Source organism: Phoca vitulina, unplaced genomic scaffold, assembly GCF_004348235.1.
Source record: "Phoca vitulina isolate PV1807 unplaced genomic scaffold, GSC_HSeal_1.0 scaffold13, whole genome shotgun sequence".
Lineage (NCBI taxonomy): Eukaryota > Metazoa > Chordata > Mammalia > Carnivora > Phocidae > Phoca > Phoca vitulina.
The window spans coordinates 15,559,602-15,572,599 of record NW_022589716.1 but is presented as its reverse complement, the minus strand read 5'-3'; the positions used below and the strand labels follow the sequence as shown (position 1 = coordinate 15,572,599).

The following is a 12,998-nucleotide window of genomic DNA, read 5'->3' as shown; positions in this document are numbered from 1 at the left end:
TCCCATGCTGGCGATAAAAAGAAGGAAGGAGGGGTAGCAACTGAGGAGGAGGGTAACTGCTGGGGGAACTTTGAGAACTTGGCTCTGAGCCTGGAATCCGGCCTCCAGATATTTTCCTGGCCCAAGCCCAGCCCAGCCCTCCCCGCCGGGACTACTGTCCTGGTGAATGAAGTACTTGGCTCTCAGAGTCTCTGCTCTGGGAGAGCCCTTGCCCCCAAGTGTCTTCAAAGATCTAGTATTAATGGGGGCTGTCCAGCCCGAGGTTCACATCCCCACACAAGCCTGCCCCGAGCCCCACGGCCCAGCTGTCCCACGCAGCCTCCCCTGTCTGGGACCTGTCTGCGGATCAGTGCCCAGCCTGGCAAGAAGGCCAAGTCCTGCCTGCTGGGCCAGCCAGAGGTCACCCGCTGTACCCAAGCTGCCGGCCGCATGGTGAGAGGACCGCTTTGCTTCTCTCCCCCCTCCAACCTTGGATGCCTCAGTTTCCCCTCCTGAGAGAGGCAGGGGTATAAGAAGTGAGGAGCTAGAGGGACCACAGGACGTGTGAGCCATCTGGAGACACCGTGCCCCTCTGACAGGATGAATCACCCTAAGCCTGTCTGAGGAGCTCTGGGCTTAGGAGCAGCTGTGAAAGCCTCCTTTGTGCCTGAGGAGAATGAGCCGCGAGAGCACGGGGGGCCCTGGCCTGGGGAACCCCCTGGGCCCCGGCTCCTGAGAACAGCATCAGCAGGGAGGACCCCCAGCCTGGCCCCCGAGGCCCACGCAGGCCTGGTGCCCACTCCATGCCATGGGAGCGGTCCATGGGAAGAAGGTAAGAGCCCCCGAGGGTCCTGCCGGGTCCGTGAACGTGGGGAGGGAGGCTGCATCTGGCAAGTGGGAGCCCTCCCCCACCCACCTGCAGGCTGCATGGGGCCTCAGCCAGGCACTGCCCGCCCGCCTCCCTCCTTGAGCTCACAGCCAAGATTTGCATCGAGAAACCTGGCTGGGCTTAGGACAAAGCCTTCCGCTCTCTCCATCTCAACAGACCTGGGGGCTGTCCACTCTCACAGGCTGGTCTGACAGACACACACACCTCTCTACTTCCGCACATACAGGCTCCGTGGCCGCCCCTTCCCCGTGTGCCACGGGAGTGTCCGTGGGCAAGTTACTGAGGCTTTCTGTGACTCATTTCCCCATCTGTAAAATGGGGGCAAGAGTCACTACCTCAGAGGCTTTTGGTGAGAATTAAATGAATTAAAATGCATGTAAAGTGTTTCGAACGGTGCCTGGCTCATAGTGGGCTATATATAAGCTATGCTCTGTTATTATTAGAATTCTCTTCCTCTCCCTCTGCATCACCTTCTTCATCTGGACTCTCAGTTGGGGATTTGTATGCATAGCCTATGCGGTGTTTCTGAAAATGTGGTCTGTAGACCCCCTCTGTCTGCCTTAGAGAGGGGGCATGGGAAGGGGCTTGCTCAACAGTCTCCTTCTTGGGGCCCCCCAGACCTCTGGGATCAGGGGAAAGGGGAGGCAGGGCTCCCCGGGGATTCTTAAACAAGCTCTCAGCCCACATCGCCCGGGACTGTGATCCCAGCGGTGTGGTCAGGCTGCCCGGGGCACTGCTCCCTACTGTGCCAAGGAGCTGAACCCCTCTGGATCTCAGCTCCGCCCCTGTAGAGTAGGGCTGGTCCCCACCTCCCGGGAGGTGCCATGACATGATGCTGAGGACGTGCGTAAAACGCTGCCTGACACCCAATAAACAGGGGCTCTAATGCGCAGACGGCTCGTGGTTCTGCTCGACTTTACATTTTCTGCCAACCCTGCCCATCCCACAGTTTTCAGATTTTAAGTAAGACGCATCATGGACCCCATGGAGGAAGCTTTCTGGACCTCAGTTTCCCCATGTGGAAAATGAGTGTTGGGTGAGATAACCCCTGGGGTCTCCTTGCGCTGGCTTCTGCTTCCCACCGCCTCTGTTTCAGGTACAATCAGGCCCGGAATCTCCTGCCTGCCCTCAGCAGCCCCAGCAGCATTATCCTAAAAGGTTGATGTCCTGGAGCTGTCCTTCTCCCTCCCGCAGTGGCCAGCGTGGGTCACCTGCAGTTAGGGCAGGTAGATGATCTTTGCGCCCTGGCCCCACCCAACCCCTTGCAGGAACTCTCTTCCAGCTCCTCTGCTCTCCCAACGGAGAGTGAGCTCAGCCTCTAGATCCTGCCTGAAACGTAGACATGCAGAGAGTCACCTTGGAGAACAGCTTCCCAGGCCTAGAAAAGACCCTGACAAGGTCTGGCCTAGGAAACGCAAAGACAGCTCATGGACTGCCTCTCTCTCTTCTCTCACCCACGACAAGCATCACAAATCAATCCGTGCACCCTTTCCCACTAGGTCCAGATGGCCTCAGAATCCTCCTCAGCACAGCAGCCCAGGAGGCCCCCTCCAGTCAGAACGAGCCCCCAGACTGGCAGCCAGGCCTATCCTGGGCCGAGCCCCTCCTCCCGCCCTTCAGCGGGGGGAAGGTCCCAGAACAGAGCGAATGGGAACATGAGCTCTGGGGTCAGACAGACCAGAGTCAGTTCCTCCACACATACCCTGTGACCTTGGACAAGACAAGGCACCTTTCTGAGCCTCAGGTTCTGCCTCAATAAACTAAAGATAATAATCCTTCTCACACTGTCGTAAAAGCTAAATGATATCATGCCTGGAGCCAAATAGATGCTCAGTGAACATTGTCTCCGTCTGGGTTTGATCCTCTCATACCTGCGGCCTCTTCTGGGCTTCACCCCTCCCTTTGAGCCACCCAGGGCACCTACTATCACACCCCACAGCAGATGAAAACCCTGAGTCGGGAGCAAACACGATTTCCCCCAGCTGCTCAGGGGTGGAGCCAGCCGGGAGATAGGCTGTGAGCATGTCCAGGCCAGGCCCTTTGTGGGGCTCCCTATCTGTGGATCACCCCCCACCTGACTCCCCACATGCCTACTGCTCTGTTTCTGGAGGCAAGAGCCCAGCTGGTCTCTGTGGGATGTCCGTGACACCCACTGGCCTGTCCTAGAAAGGTCACAGTGCTGTCCTTGGGGGCTTCTCAGACCCCCTCCCACACTTAGGGCTTAATCATAGTTCTAGTAAAAAGGTCTGGAAACCCCCTGGTGATGTGGTCCAATCCCCTCCCTATTGTACAGCCAGGAAGACTGAGGCCCAGAGAGCAGAAGGACTTGCCAGGGCCATGCAGCCAGGGTCAGACCATTTCCACGAGGCCCGGCAACTCCAGGCCCAACTCTGGAGGCACACAGGAAGGCAGTGGGTCTCCTTCCCTGGCGCCATGAACGGTGGGACCGAGCCACCCTCAGAGAATGCACTGAATGCACAAACGTCCGCCCTTCATTTGCTCAAGCCCACATTTGTCCGCAAGCCTTCATTTGCTCCCACCCCAGCCTCCCATTAACAAACATTAACTGGGTACCTGTGCTGGGAGCTGGGCCAAGGAGGGAAAGGCATCCCTGCCCTCACAGCAACTCTCACGGACCTCAGACCCCAGCTGACGATCCACGGAGACCAGGGGTCAGGGCCCTCCGTCCTCAGTCCCCCGTCAGCAGCCAGTGTCCCTCCCTCAGGAAGGGGACAGGCCCACAAGCTGTTCCAGGCAATGCCTACCCAAGTCCAGCTCCCCAGACGTGATCCCGAGTCTACCGCTAAGGCTGCCAATACTAAAAACAGATACTAAATGATATCCTGGTATCAGAAAACGTTACTCGTAACAGCACACAATGCACCGCAAGCTTCGGCAAAGATTCTCTCAGTCAGTATTCCCACAGCTCGCTGAGGTGGACACTTGCATTACCCAAACAACCAGAGGCACAGGGAGATTAAACGAGAGCTCAAGGCCACCCGGCTAGTAAGCAGTGGAGTCGAGATTTGAACCAGGCAGTCTGAAGAGCCTGGACCCCTCGGCCAATGAACTGCTCTGCTGGCGTGTGTGAAGGTGGGCTCTGGAGCAGGAAGCACAGTGTTCAGTCCCACCCGGGTCCCCAGTCAGGGCCACCTGCTCATCCTCTCGGAGCCTCAGTCTCCTCATCTGCTACATGGGATCGTGATTTCCCCACGCACACTAGGACGAGCTGAAGCACCTGGCACAGAGTCGGTGTCAGGGAATGGTGGGTCAAGCTCTTAACCCTGCTCTGGAAGCTGAAGGGGGAGCTCCAGCAGAGAGGGGGCTGGCTGTGCCCCCCAGATCCCCACTGGAACCCCTTGAAGGTTGGACACTTAGCATGCTCTAAGACATCTCTCCAAACTCCACACCACCTGGGTTTTTCACTTCCCTGAATGGATCCTGTATTCTGACTCTGTGGGCATTTGCCAAGTCACTCATCGCTCTGCATTCGTCTTCATTAGGAGAAAGTCTCCTTGACAGAAACAAACGGAAAAAAAGATGAGAGATCCAGCTAAATTTGATAAATGGTCTGAAAGGGAGTGTTCGTTCTTTCCAAGTCCAAAAGGCGCCCATCTGGCTGGGCCCCACTGGCTCCCTGAACAATTATCCCTGCCGATGATGGATGGCTCCCGCTCAGCGGCACCCGCTTGGCGGGGCGTGAGCACCTCGTTAGGAGGCTTCCGCTGCCCCTGCCATGCCGCGGCCCCTACTCTGCCCACCGCCTCCGACTGCTTCTCTGAGGACAGCTGGGGCCCAGCACCCCCACTGCTCCCCTCATCCACACATGCAGGGCACACTCCTGGGGGTTCTGGGAGGAGAGATGAGCACACATGCTGTAATCGTGAGCACAGACTTTGTCATTCAGGTCCAGGCTCCCCCTTTTGACTCCATCTGTTCACCCCCTGTATGATCTCCCCGGCCTAAGCAAACTGCTAAACACACTGTCCGCCCCTTCACGGTGAGCTAGCCTCTCCACCTCCTTCCCCACCCTCACAATAGCCTGGCCTGGAACCCTGCAAAAAGTTGGAGCTGAAATTTCTTCCCCGGGAAAGCCCAGGGACAGAGGGTGAGGTCTAGGAGCTGTGGAGCTATGTACTGGCAACAACTGAAAGGGGCATTTTGAAAGCAGGCAGAGAGACCTTAGGAAACAGGGAAAGGGCCCTTTTCCTGTTCCCTGAGGCCTCCCAGTGGGGCTTTCCTTCTCCTCTGCCCTTGGCTTCTCCAAGCTGGGTTCAGAAGCTGAATGCCCTGGGCTGCCCCAAACGGATGCACAGGCTGGGCACTGCACAAAGGCAACCGGTTAGCAGGGGTGGAATCCGGTCCACTCTCTACCAGTGGAGCCTGGTACCCAGGCATTAGCTAGGTCTGCCCAGAGGAAAGAATGCTGCTTTTTTGTTTCACAGTGCCATCACTCTCAGCACTGCAATCACCTCTTCTAGGACTAAAACTTCTCCTGTCCATCCTTATGGCTGGAAGCCCAGCTTAGGAGGGAAAGAAATTGAAGGAGAAAGAAAGGAAGAAAAATGCCAGCTCAGCTGACCCTTCTTCTAGGAAGTCTTGCCTGAGTGGATCCCAAATGTCTACTCAGGGCAAGAGGCTGAGGTGGGGGTGAGGGAGAGCAAGCTTGTCTCAGGGCTGTATTTGCATGAATAGGCTACAGGTTTTCCTAAGCCTGGAGGATCACCAGGGATAGCTGGGAAGGGGCCGGAGAGATTAGAAGGGGATAAAGCTCCTTCAGACACCGCATGGCACCACCATACCCCCCCTCCGAGTTCCCCAGACTAGGGCAAATCCCATTATGCTCTCGGCACTCTCCCCACCACACTGATCATGGCTGTAATTTCATCTTTAGTTCTGTGATTTATCCAAGAAGGAAGGGAGAAGGGGTTTGGCCTGTGGCTCACCACCATGTCCCCAGCACCTAGCATATCATCAGTACCCAATAAATTGAGGAGGGAAGGGAAAGAGAGACAGACAGCAGCTGGGTCTCTGGGGGGATAACTCGAGGGTGGGGATGAAGGCCAAGCTCACGGAAGGATCCACGCAGAACTCAGGCTGCAAGGAAGGACGTAGGCTGGACCCCTCAGTTTCTCCCACGCATCCCCTCCTTTCCTTCCAATAGCTTTAAGACTCTGACCCAAATTCCCACATTCTCCACCTCACCTCCAGCTGCCCACCACACACACACACACACACACACACACACACACACACACTTTCCACCAGTACGACTTCCTGGCCAAATGCAAAACCTCATGGATTGATTGTTCATCATTCATTCAACAAGCATTGGCTGGGCACTATGGGTACCAGGATCCCAAGCACAGGAGACAGAGCAGTGGACAGGACTCAGGCCCTGTCCTTGGGGTGCACAGCCCAGCAAGAGAGAACTAAGTCACTGGGGATGACGGGGCAGGGGCCGGGTGCCCTGATGAGGGAAACACAGAGGAGCCGGGACACAGGAGGTCCACAAAGCAAGAAGAGCAGTCAGGAAGCTCCCAGACGCCCAAGCTGTGATCTGAGGAACAAAGGGTTAACGAGGTCAGGGGACTAGGAGAGGCTTCCAGGGGACACAACAGGACCTGCCAAGGCCGGGAGGTATGAGGGGCATAGCACGTCCCAGGAACTGAAAGAATCTCTTGGTCTGCAGCAAATCTTCCTGGCCTGGTAGGGCCTCCTGATTCCTGGTTCTGGGCTTGGGATCTGCTGTGGGGCTGGTTCAGGTGGGGCCCTAACTCCCCATCCCCCCCCACCTACCCCTCCACTCACCTTGCCATAACACTCTCCCCCGCAAAAACCAACTATGTATCTGCTTTAGACTCTTTGGTCAAGGAGAACATTCTCTTTTTTTCTCGCTTTTGTTCAAGTATTCAAAAACAGCTGAGAACCAAGCAAGAGAGAGATGGAGAGGGAGAAAGAGACAGAGACACAAGACACAGAAGCCACCAACAAAGTCCCCTGGGAGCAGAATGAGGAGACCCCACGACTACCTGACCTCTGCCCCTCTGCTCCCCACACCCTTTGGGTGCCCCTCCGGGCCTCTTTTCCACTCCCATGTGTTTTAATGCCTCCAGACAGGAACAGGGGAGAAGGATCCAAGATGGCGGGCTTTACCTCATGCTCAGGCCATGAGGGGCAAAACTTTCCTGGGTAATAGATGGAGGACATTATTTTCATTCCTTCCTTATGTCACCCACCTCCTTTCAGTCCTATCTTCCCGCTCCACTAACAAGAAAACGTCTTTACCTCTGAGGCCTTGAGTGACCCTGGGCAAGATGGTCTCCCTCTCTGGGCTCGTTTCCTCCCCTGTCAATGCAGGGTTGGTGGCTGTGCTATACGCACGGGTTTAGGGGCAAAATGAGGCAGCAAGAAGAGGGGAGGCGGGAGGATGCCGCGCCAGGCCCCCACGCACACGCGGGCAGTAGCCCCTCTCTGCCGCCTGGCCTGGGTTGTCTCCCCCATTTCACTGAGTTGAGGCAAGGTGGCCTTCAGATTCCTCCCGCACATGCCAGAAGCCATGCTCTTGGCTTGGTCTCTTGCAGTGACCTTGTTGCACAACACAGCCCTACCCTGGCCTGCACCCGGAAGCTGGACTGAACCCACCCCACATGGTTCTGCAGCCTAAGGGGTCACAGGCCTCTCAGGCCTCCTTCCTTCTCATCTGTAAAATGACTACTTCTTGAAGGTAAAAATATGAATGCTTTCCAACCATTGAACTCCTCACCACAGGCCTAGCCACATACACATCGATGTTCCCACTTCACCAAGGCAGAAACCCAGACTCAGAGAGGTTGAGTTCACCGCTCAAGATCACACAGCAAGCCACTGCCAGAACCAGGACTTGAACCCACATACATCTGGCTCCCCAGCTCACGGACTTATTTTTCAAGTGTCTGGATGAAACCCTGCGTGTCGAGCCAGAAGAAAGCTTCACCTTGCTGTGTAGAGTTACTCGCAGGTGGCGGCCCCCGTACCATGGGGAGCCGTGCTGAGAAGGGACCTTAAAGTTCAGGAGAATTTAATTTCCTTCATGAAAGGGCTTGGAGGTGGAGTAGGATGGGCCAAATCAAAAGCTGGCTTTGGAGAAGGCAAGAATCCAAAAACGAAGCTCCCTCCCCGGGCCCCAAGGATCTGCTTTCAGAACACTGTGTCTCCTGAGCTGACATGAACAAGGGGCTTTGTTTAAGTGAGAGATCAGATCTCAGGGCCTGGGGCACAGGGAAAGGGCGGAGGAGCTGGAACTTTCCTTTTGTCTTCTAAAATCTAAGCGGAGGCCAATGAAAACAGCAAGACGGCCAAGGAAGCTGGGAGAGCCAGGCTTGGTCTTGGTGACACCTTGCTCCCATAGAAACTCAGGATAGGGCATGGGGTGTCCCACAAGGGATGTCATACCCAGAACCTGCAGAACTCAGCTAGAAACTGGGCAGTGGTGTTTTGGGGGACCGCCCAGGAGTTTTTCCTTATGCGCTGGAGCTTTGGGGAATACTTTGGGGCCATTTGGGGGTTTATGATATGGCAGATGTCTGTGGAGAGTCCTGCCATCTGGACCTGCAGACCCCAAAGCAGCCAGTTTGTGAAGGGCCCATGGTGACTCTGTGTTCACAGCTGGGCAGCGCGGAGGGACGTACTGGTTTCCCAGGGCTGCCTAACCAGCCACCACAAAGCAGGTGGCCAAAAACAACAGAAATCTATTCTCGTACAGCTCCAGAGGGTAGAAGCCCGAAATCAAGGTGTTGACAGGGCTGTGCTCCTGTGAAGCCTCGAGGGGAGAATCTTTCTCTGCCTCTCCTCTAGCCTCTGGTGTCGCCAGCCACCCTTGTTCCGTGGCTTGCAAATGTGTCCCTCCAGTCTCTGCCACAGCCACTGGGTTAAGTGGCATTCTCCTGTGTCTCGTCTCCTCTACAGATAAGGACACCGGGCATACTAGCTTAGCGCCCGCCCTAATGACTTCGTTTTAACTTGATTACAAACAACTTCAAAGACCCTGCTTCTAAGTAAGGTGACATTCACAGCTATGGGGGGCTAGGATTTCAACATATCTTTTGGGGGACACAATTTAACCCATAACTGTGACCCTCACCCCACTAGACCTCTACTATTCTTTTTAAGATTTATTTATTTATTTGAGAGAGAGAGCAGGGGGAGGGCAGAGGGAGAGAGAGAATCTCAAGCAGACTCCCCGCTGACCGCAGAACCCGATCTCACAACCCTGAGATCATGACCTGAGCTGAAACCAAGAGTTGGAGCTTAACCGACTGAGCCACCCAGGCGCCCCATGGAACTTTCTCTTCCCAGGCACCTACAGGTATACGTTCGTGTAGCTGGAACCCAGTCGTCCACTACCAGCCGCTCTCCGGGGACCTGGAGTTCACTTTAGCTCCTGTCCGCTGCGGTGACTTCCCACACAGCAGAGCCAGCGCAAGCTATTTGGATTCAGAATCTAATCCTCTATTCTCCTGGGTAAAACCCTTGGGGAGCAGATACGTGGAAGTCCACAACCACCAGGCCCCCCGTGATCCCCCATCCGGCCTGGCCTCCTAGGAGGCTGTCTCTCACTCACTCTGCTTCTCCGCTGGGCTAAGCTCTTTCCCACCTCGGAGCCTTTGCCTCTGCTGTTCCCCTGCCTGGTGCTCTCTTCCCTGGCTCTTCCCACGGCTGACCCACGCAGGGCTCAGCTCAGAGAGGCCTTCCCCACCACCCATCCCCCGCAGCTAAAGGATCCCCATCTTAGTCCCCAGTCTTGCAGTTGCTCACAGAACTTACCACCATCCGAAATTACCTTCTTTGGTTATTTAACTGTTTCCTATCTGGCTTTCCCAGCCAGCATGCCAGCTCTCCAAGGGCAGGGACCTTACCTGTCGCTCACTGTGGATGCTCCGTGCCTAGCGCACCTTGACGTACAACAGGTACGAGTGGATGCATGAATCCGTGGCCGGCATCGAGGGAGCTCACTCCATTCCATAAACATTTCCTGAGCATCTGCTCCGAGCCAGGGGCTGCGTCAGGCCTGAGGGAGTCATCACCCGCTCAGGGAGACAGACAGCACGGGCCACAGCGACTGACAGGAATTAGGAAACACCACCCTTCCTCACAGGCCTTCCCCATCAACTCCCAGAAAATCAGAAACTCAAATTCTGCTCTCTACAAATGACTCCGCTGAGATGGCAGGGTGGAGATGTCCCCAAGGACCAGCGGTCCCCTTCCTGATGTCCCAACACCCCCCCAAGAAGCCCTGTACCCCCTGCCCCCCGCACACAGCCCTGGAGCAGAGGAAGAAAAAACAAGATCTCCAAACGATAGGGATATAGTTTCTGCCAACCAACAGGTTCAGAAGTGGATGGCTAAGTCCGAGGGCACGTGCGGGCTCACCCGCAGGGGAGGCAGATTTTCTCTCTACTCTCTTCGGGTCTCCGGCTGAGCCTGAGAATTCAGTCAACCTGAGACAGATTACTAGGAGAAAAGCTTATGGATTTTTACAGGTACCTGAGAGTCCCCACGGGAAAACAAAGCCCCCGAAAGCAGGTTAGGCCCAACTACTTACATCCCAGGCTGAACAAAGAATAGCAATGGTGGGAAAAACACATGAAACACATGGAGAGATTAAAGGAAGACAAGGGTTATTCTAACTCTCGAGATCTGTTCGTGTAGATTTCTCTCGGCTCAAATCCCCATCTCTGGTGCTAAGAATGTTTCTCTCCTCCTGGGAGGGGGAGAGCATCTTTCACATGGGAGTTTTATCTCCTGCTTTTGGGGAGACAAGGGGAGGTCAGAGCACCTCTTCTGTACCTGCCGTTTTTAAAGCGTCTTTAGCTCAAAATCATCCTTATGCCAAAGTGGCATATGTTGGGGTGGCCTACGCTGCCACCCTCCACACCTTTACTGGATAAAGCCAGACTGGTTACAGCAACCTACACGCCCACGGGCAGTGCGTAAGTGTTCGAAGCCCCACAGCCTCACTGACACTTTCTACTTTTCAAGCTTTTTTTTTTTTTTTTTTTTAAAGGTTTGTTTTTTTTTTTTAAAGATTTTATTTATTTATTTGACAGAGAGAGAGACAGCGAGAGAGGGAACACAAGCAGGGGGAGTGGGAGAGGGAGAAGCAGGCTTCCTGCCGAGCAGGGAGTCCGATGCGGGGCTCGATCCCAGGACCCTGGGATCATGACCTGAGCCGAAGGCAGACGCTTAACTGACTGAGCCACCCAGGCGCCCCTACTTTTCAAGCTTTTTATGTGAAACTGACAGATATATACTGGTGTCTCATTGTGGTTTTCACTTAAAAAAAAAAACAAAACAGCAGACTTGATTTAAAAGGTATCTTTAGATACCTATGAAATGTTTTCAAGCACTCACGGAGTATTTACAAATGTTGACCACATTGTAGGTTACAAAACAAATCCAGATACCCTACACATCATAGTGTAGGTCTACCACATAACTAAAGGACGGTAACAAACAAATAAAAAAGAAACTAAAATATATTTGGAAGACAGGGAACACTTCTAAATTGATCAAAGGTATCAGGAAATCCTCAGACCCGAAAGGGGGTAAAGATACTGTTTATCAAAACACAGCTAACCCAGCATCTAAAGAGAAGTTTGCAGCCTTAAAAGCAGATAGAAAAGAAGGCTGAGATATAATGAGCCAAATGTGAAAGTTAAGAAGTTGGTAAAAGAGGGGCGCCTGGTGGCTCAGCTGGTTAGGTGACTGCCTTCGGCTCAGGTCATGATCCCAGGGTCCTGGGATCGAGCCCCGCATCGGGCTCCCTGCTCGGCGGGAAGCCTGCTTCTCCCTCTCCCACTCCCCCTGCTTGTGTTCCCTCTCTCATTGTGTGTGTGTCTCTCTCTCTCTGTCAATTAAATAAATAAATAAAATCTTTAAAAAAAAAAAGAGGTTGGTAAAAGAATAGCAGAACCAACTGAAAAAAAAATGTAGGAGTAACAAGAAAATAAAAATAAGAGCAGAAACAAAAGAAGGGGATACAAAGGGCCTTTGTATCTATGTGATACAAAGATCAATATGGCTCAAAGTTGGTTCTTTAAAGAAGATAGCAGATATGACTATGATATGGCCTGTAAGATTTTAAACTCTCTAGAAACATCTAGAAAATACTGTTGAACAACTGGCTCGAGGAGAAATAAGCAACCTGAATAGCTAGTAACACTTAAAGAAATTGAGCCATGGGTTAATCTTCCCATAGAGAAACCATGAGACCATCAGTTTTATAGGTGAGCTCTATTCAACTTTAAAGGAATTCATCAGTTTGGTTTTATACTCTGTCTTCGGAACAACAGAAAATAAGAGAACACTTCCCACCTCGTTTTATGATAAAATAATTTTGATATTGGGGCACCTGCATGGCTCAGTGGGTTAAGCATCTGACTTTTGATCTCGGCTCAGGTCTCGATCTCAGGGTTGTGAGTTCAAACCCCACATTGGGCTCCACTCTGGGTGTGGAGCCTACTTAAAATAATTAATAATAATTTTGATATCAAAATTAAACAAGCACAGTGAAAGAAAAGTAAATTACAGTCCAATCCACTCATGAATATTGATGCAAAAAAGTCCTAAGCAGGACTCCCAGACCCCCACAGCCAGGCCATGGTGGCACCAGGATTATTTTTAGCCCACGGACTACACACATCTCCTCTCGGTGAGTCTAGTCTGACTCACAGCCAGCCAGCTAAGCAGCTCAGGCCTGAAATGGCCATGGGCTCCCTCGCTTCTGAATCCTGCTATTCCAGAGCCAGGCCAGAGTAAGTGGAAAGTTCCAGTGGCAATTTTTCCAGGGATGTCTCATCCAGGCTCAGCCAGGTTAACACTGGAGAGAGGGAGAGACGTCCCGGGGTGACTGCACTGGTCCAGTGCTGCCCCCTGGCACTGTGGTCTGCGGGCACCCCTCTGCCCCTGGCGGGCTCTGCCTGCAGCCGGGAGCCTCCGGCAGCGGACCCCTGGCCTGCCTCCCTGGGAGCTGAGCCAGAGGCTGTCTGCGGCAGATGTGACACATACACCTCAGACTGGCCATAAGGGCTAAAGTTTCCTGCCTTTGCCTCCTGCCTGGCAAAGGCTCCACCATCCCAGAGCTCCTTGG

General features: G+C 53.8%; 1 protein-coding gene across 2 annotated transcripts in view; it reads left to right on the top strand.

Annotated features, from left to right (window-relative positions):
* Positions 1 to 240: 240 nt before the first annotated feature.
* FAM107A (family with sequence similarity 107 member A) overlaps positions 241 to 12,998 on the top strand; it is a 51,064-nt gene continuing 38,306 nt past the window's right edge. Inside the window, exon 1 of one of the 2 annotated variants that reach the window (XM_032411632.1) lies at positions 241 to 811. In XM_032411632.1, coding sequence (XP_032267523.1) covers positions 788 to 811 — 24 coding nt within the window. In that variant the 5' untranslated portion in view covers positions 241 to 787. The remainder of the gene's footprint in view (positions 812 to 12,998) is intronic. The other variant, XM_032411637.1, reaches the window with a different exon arrangement.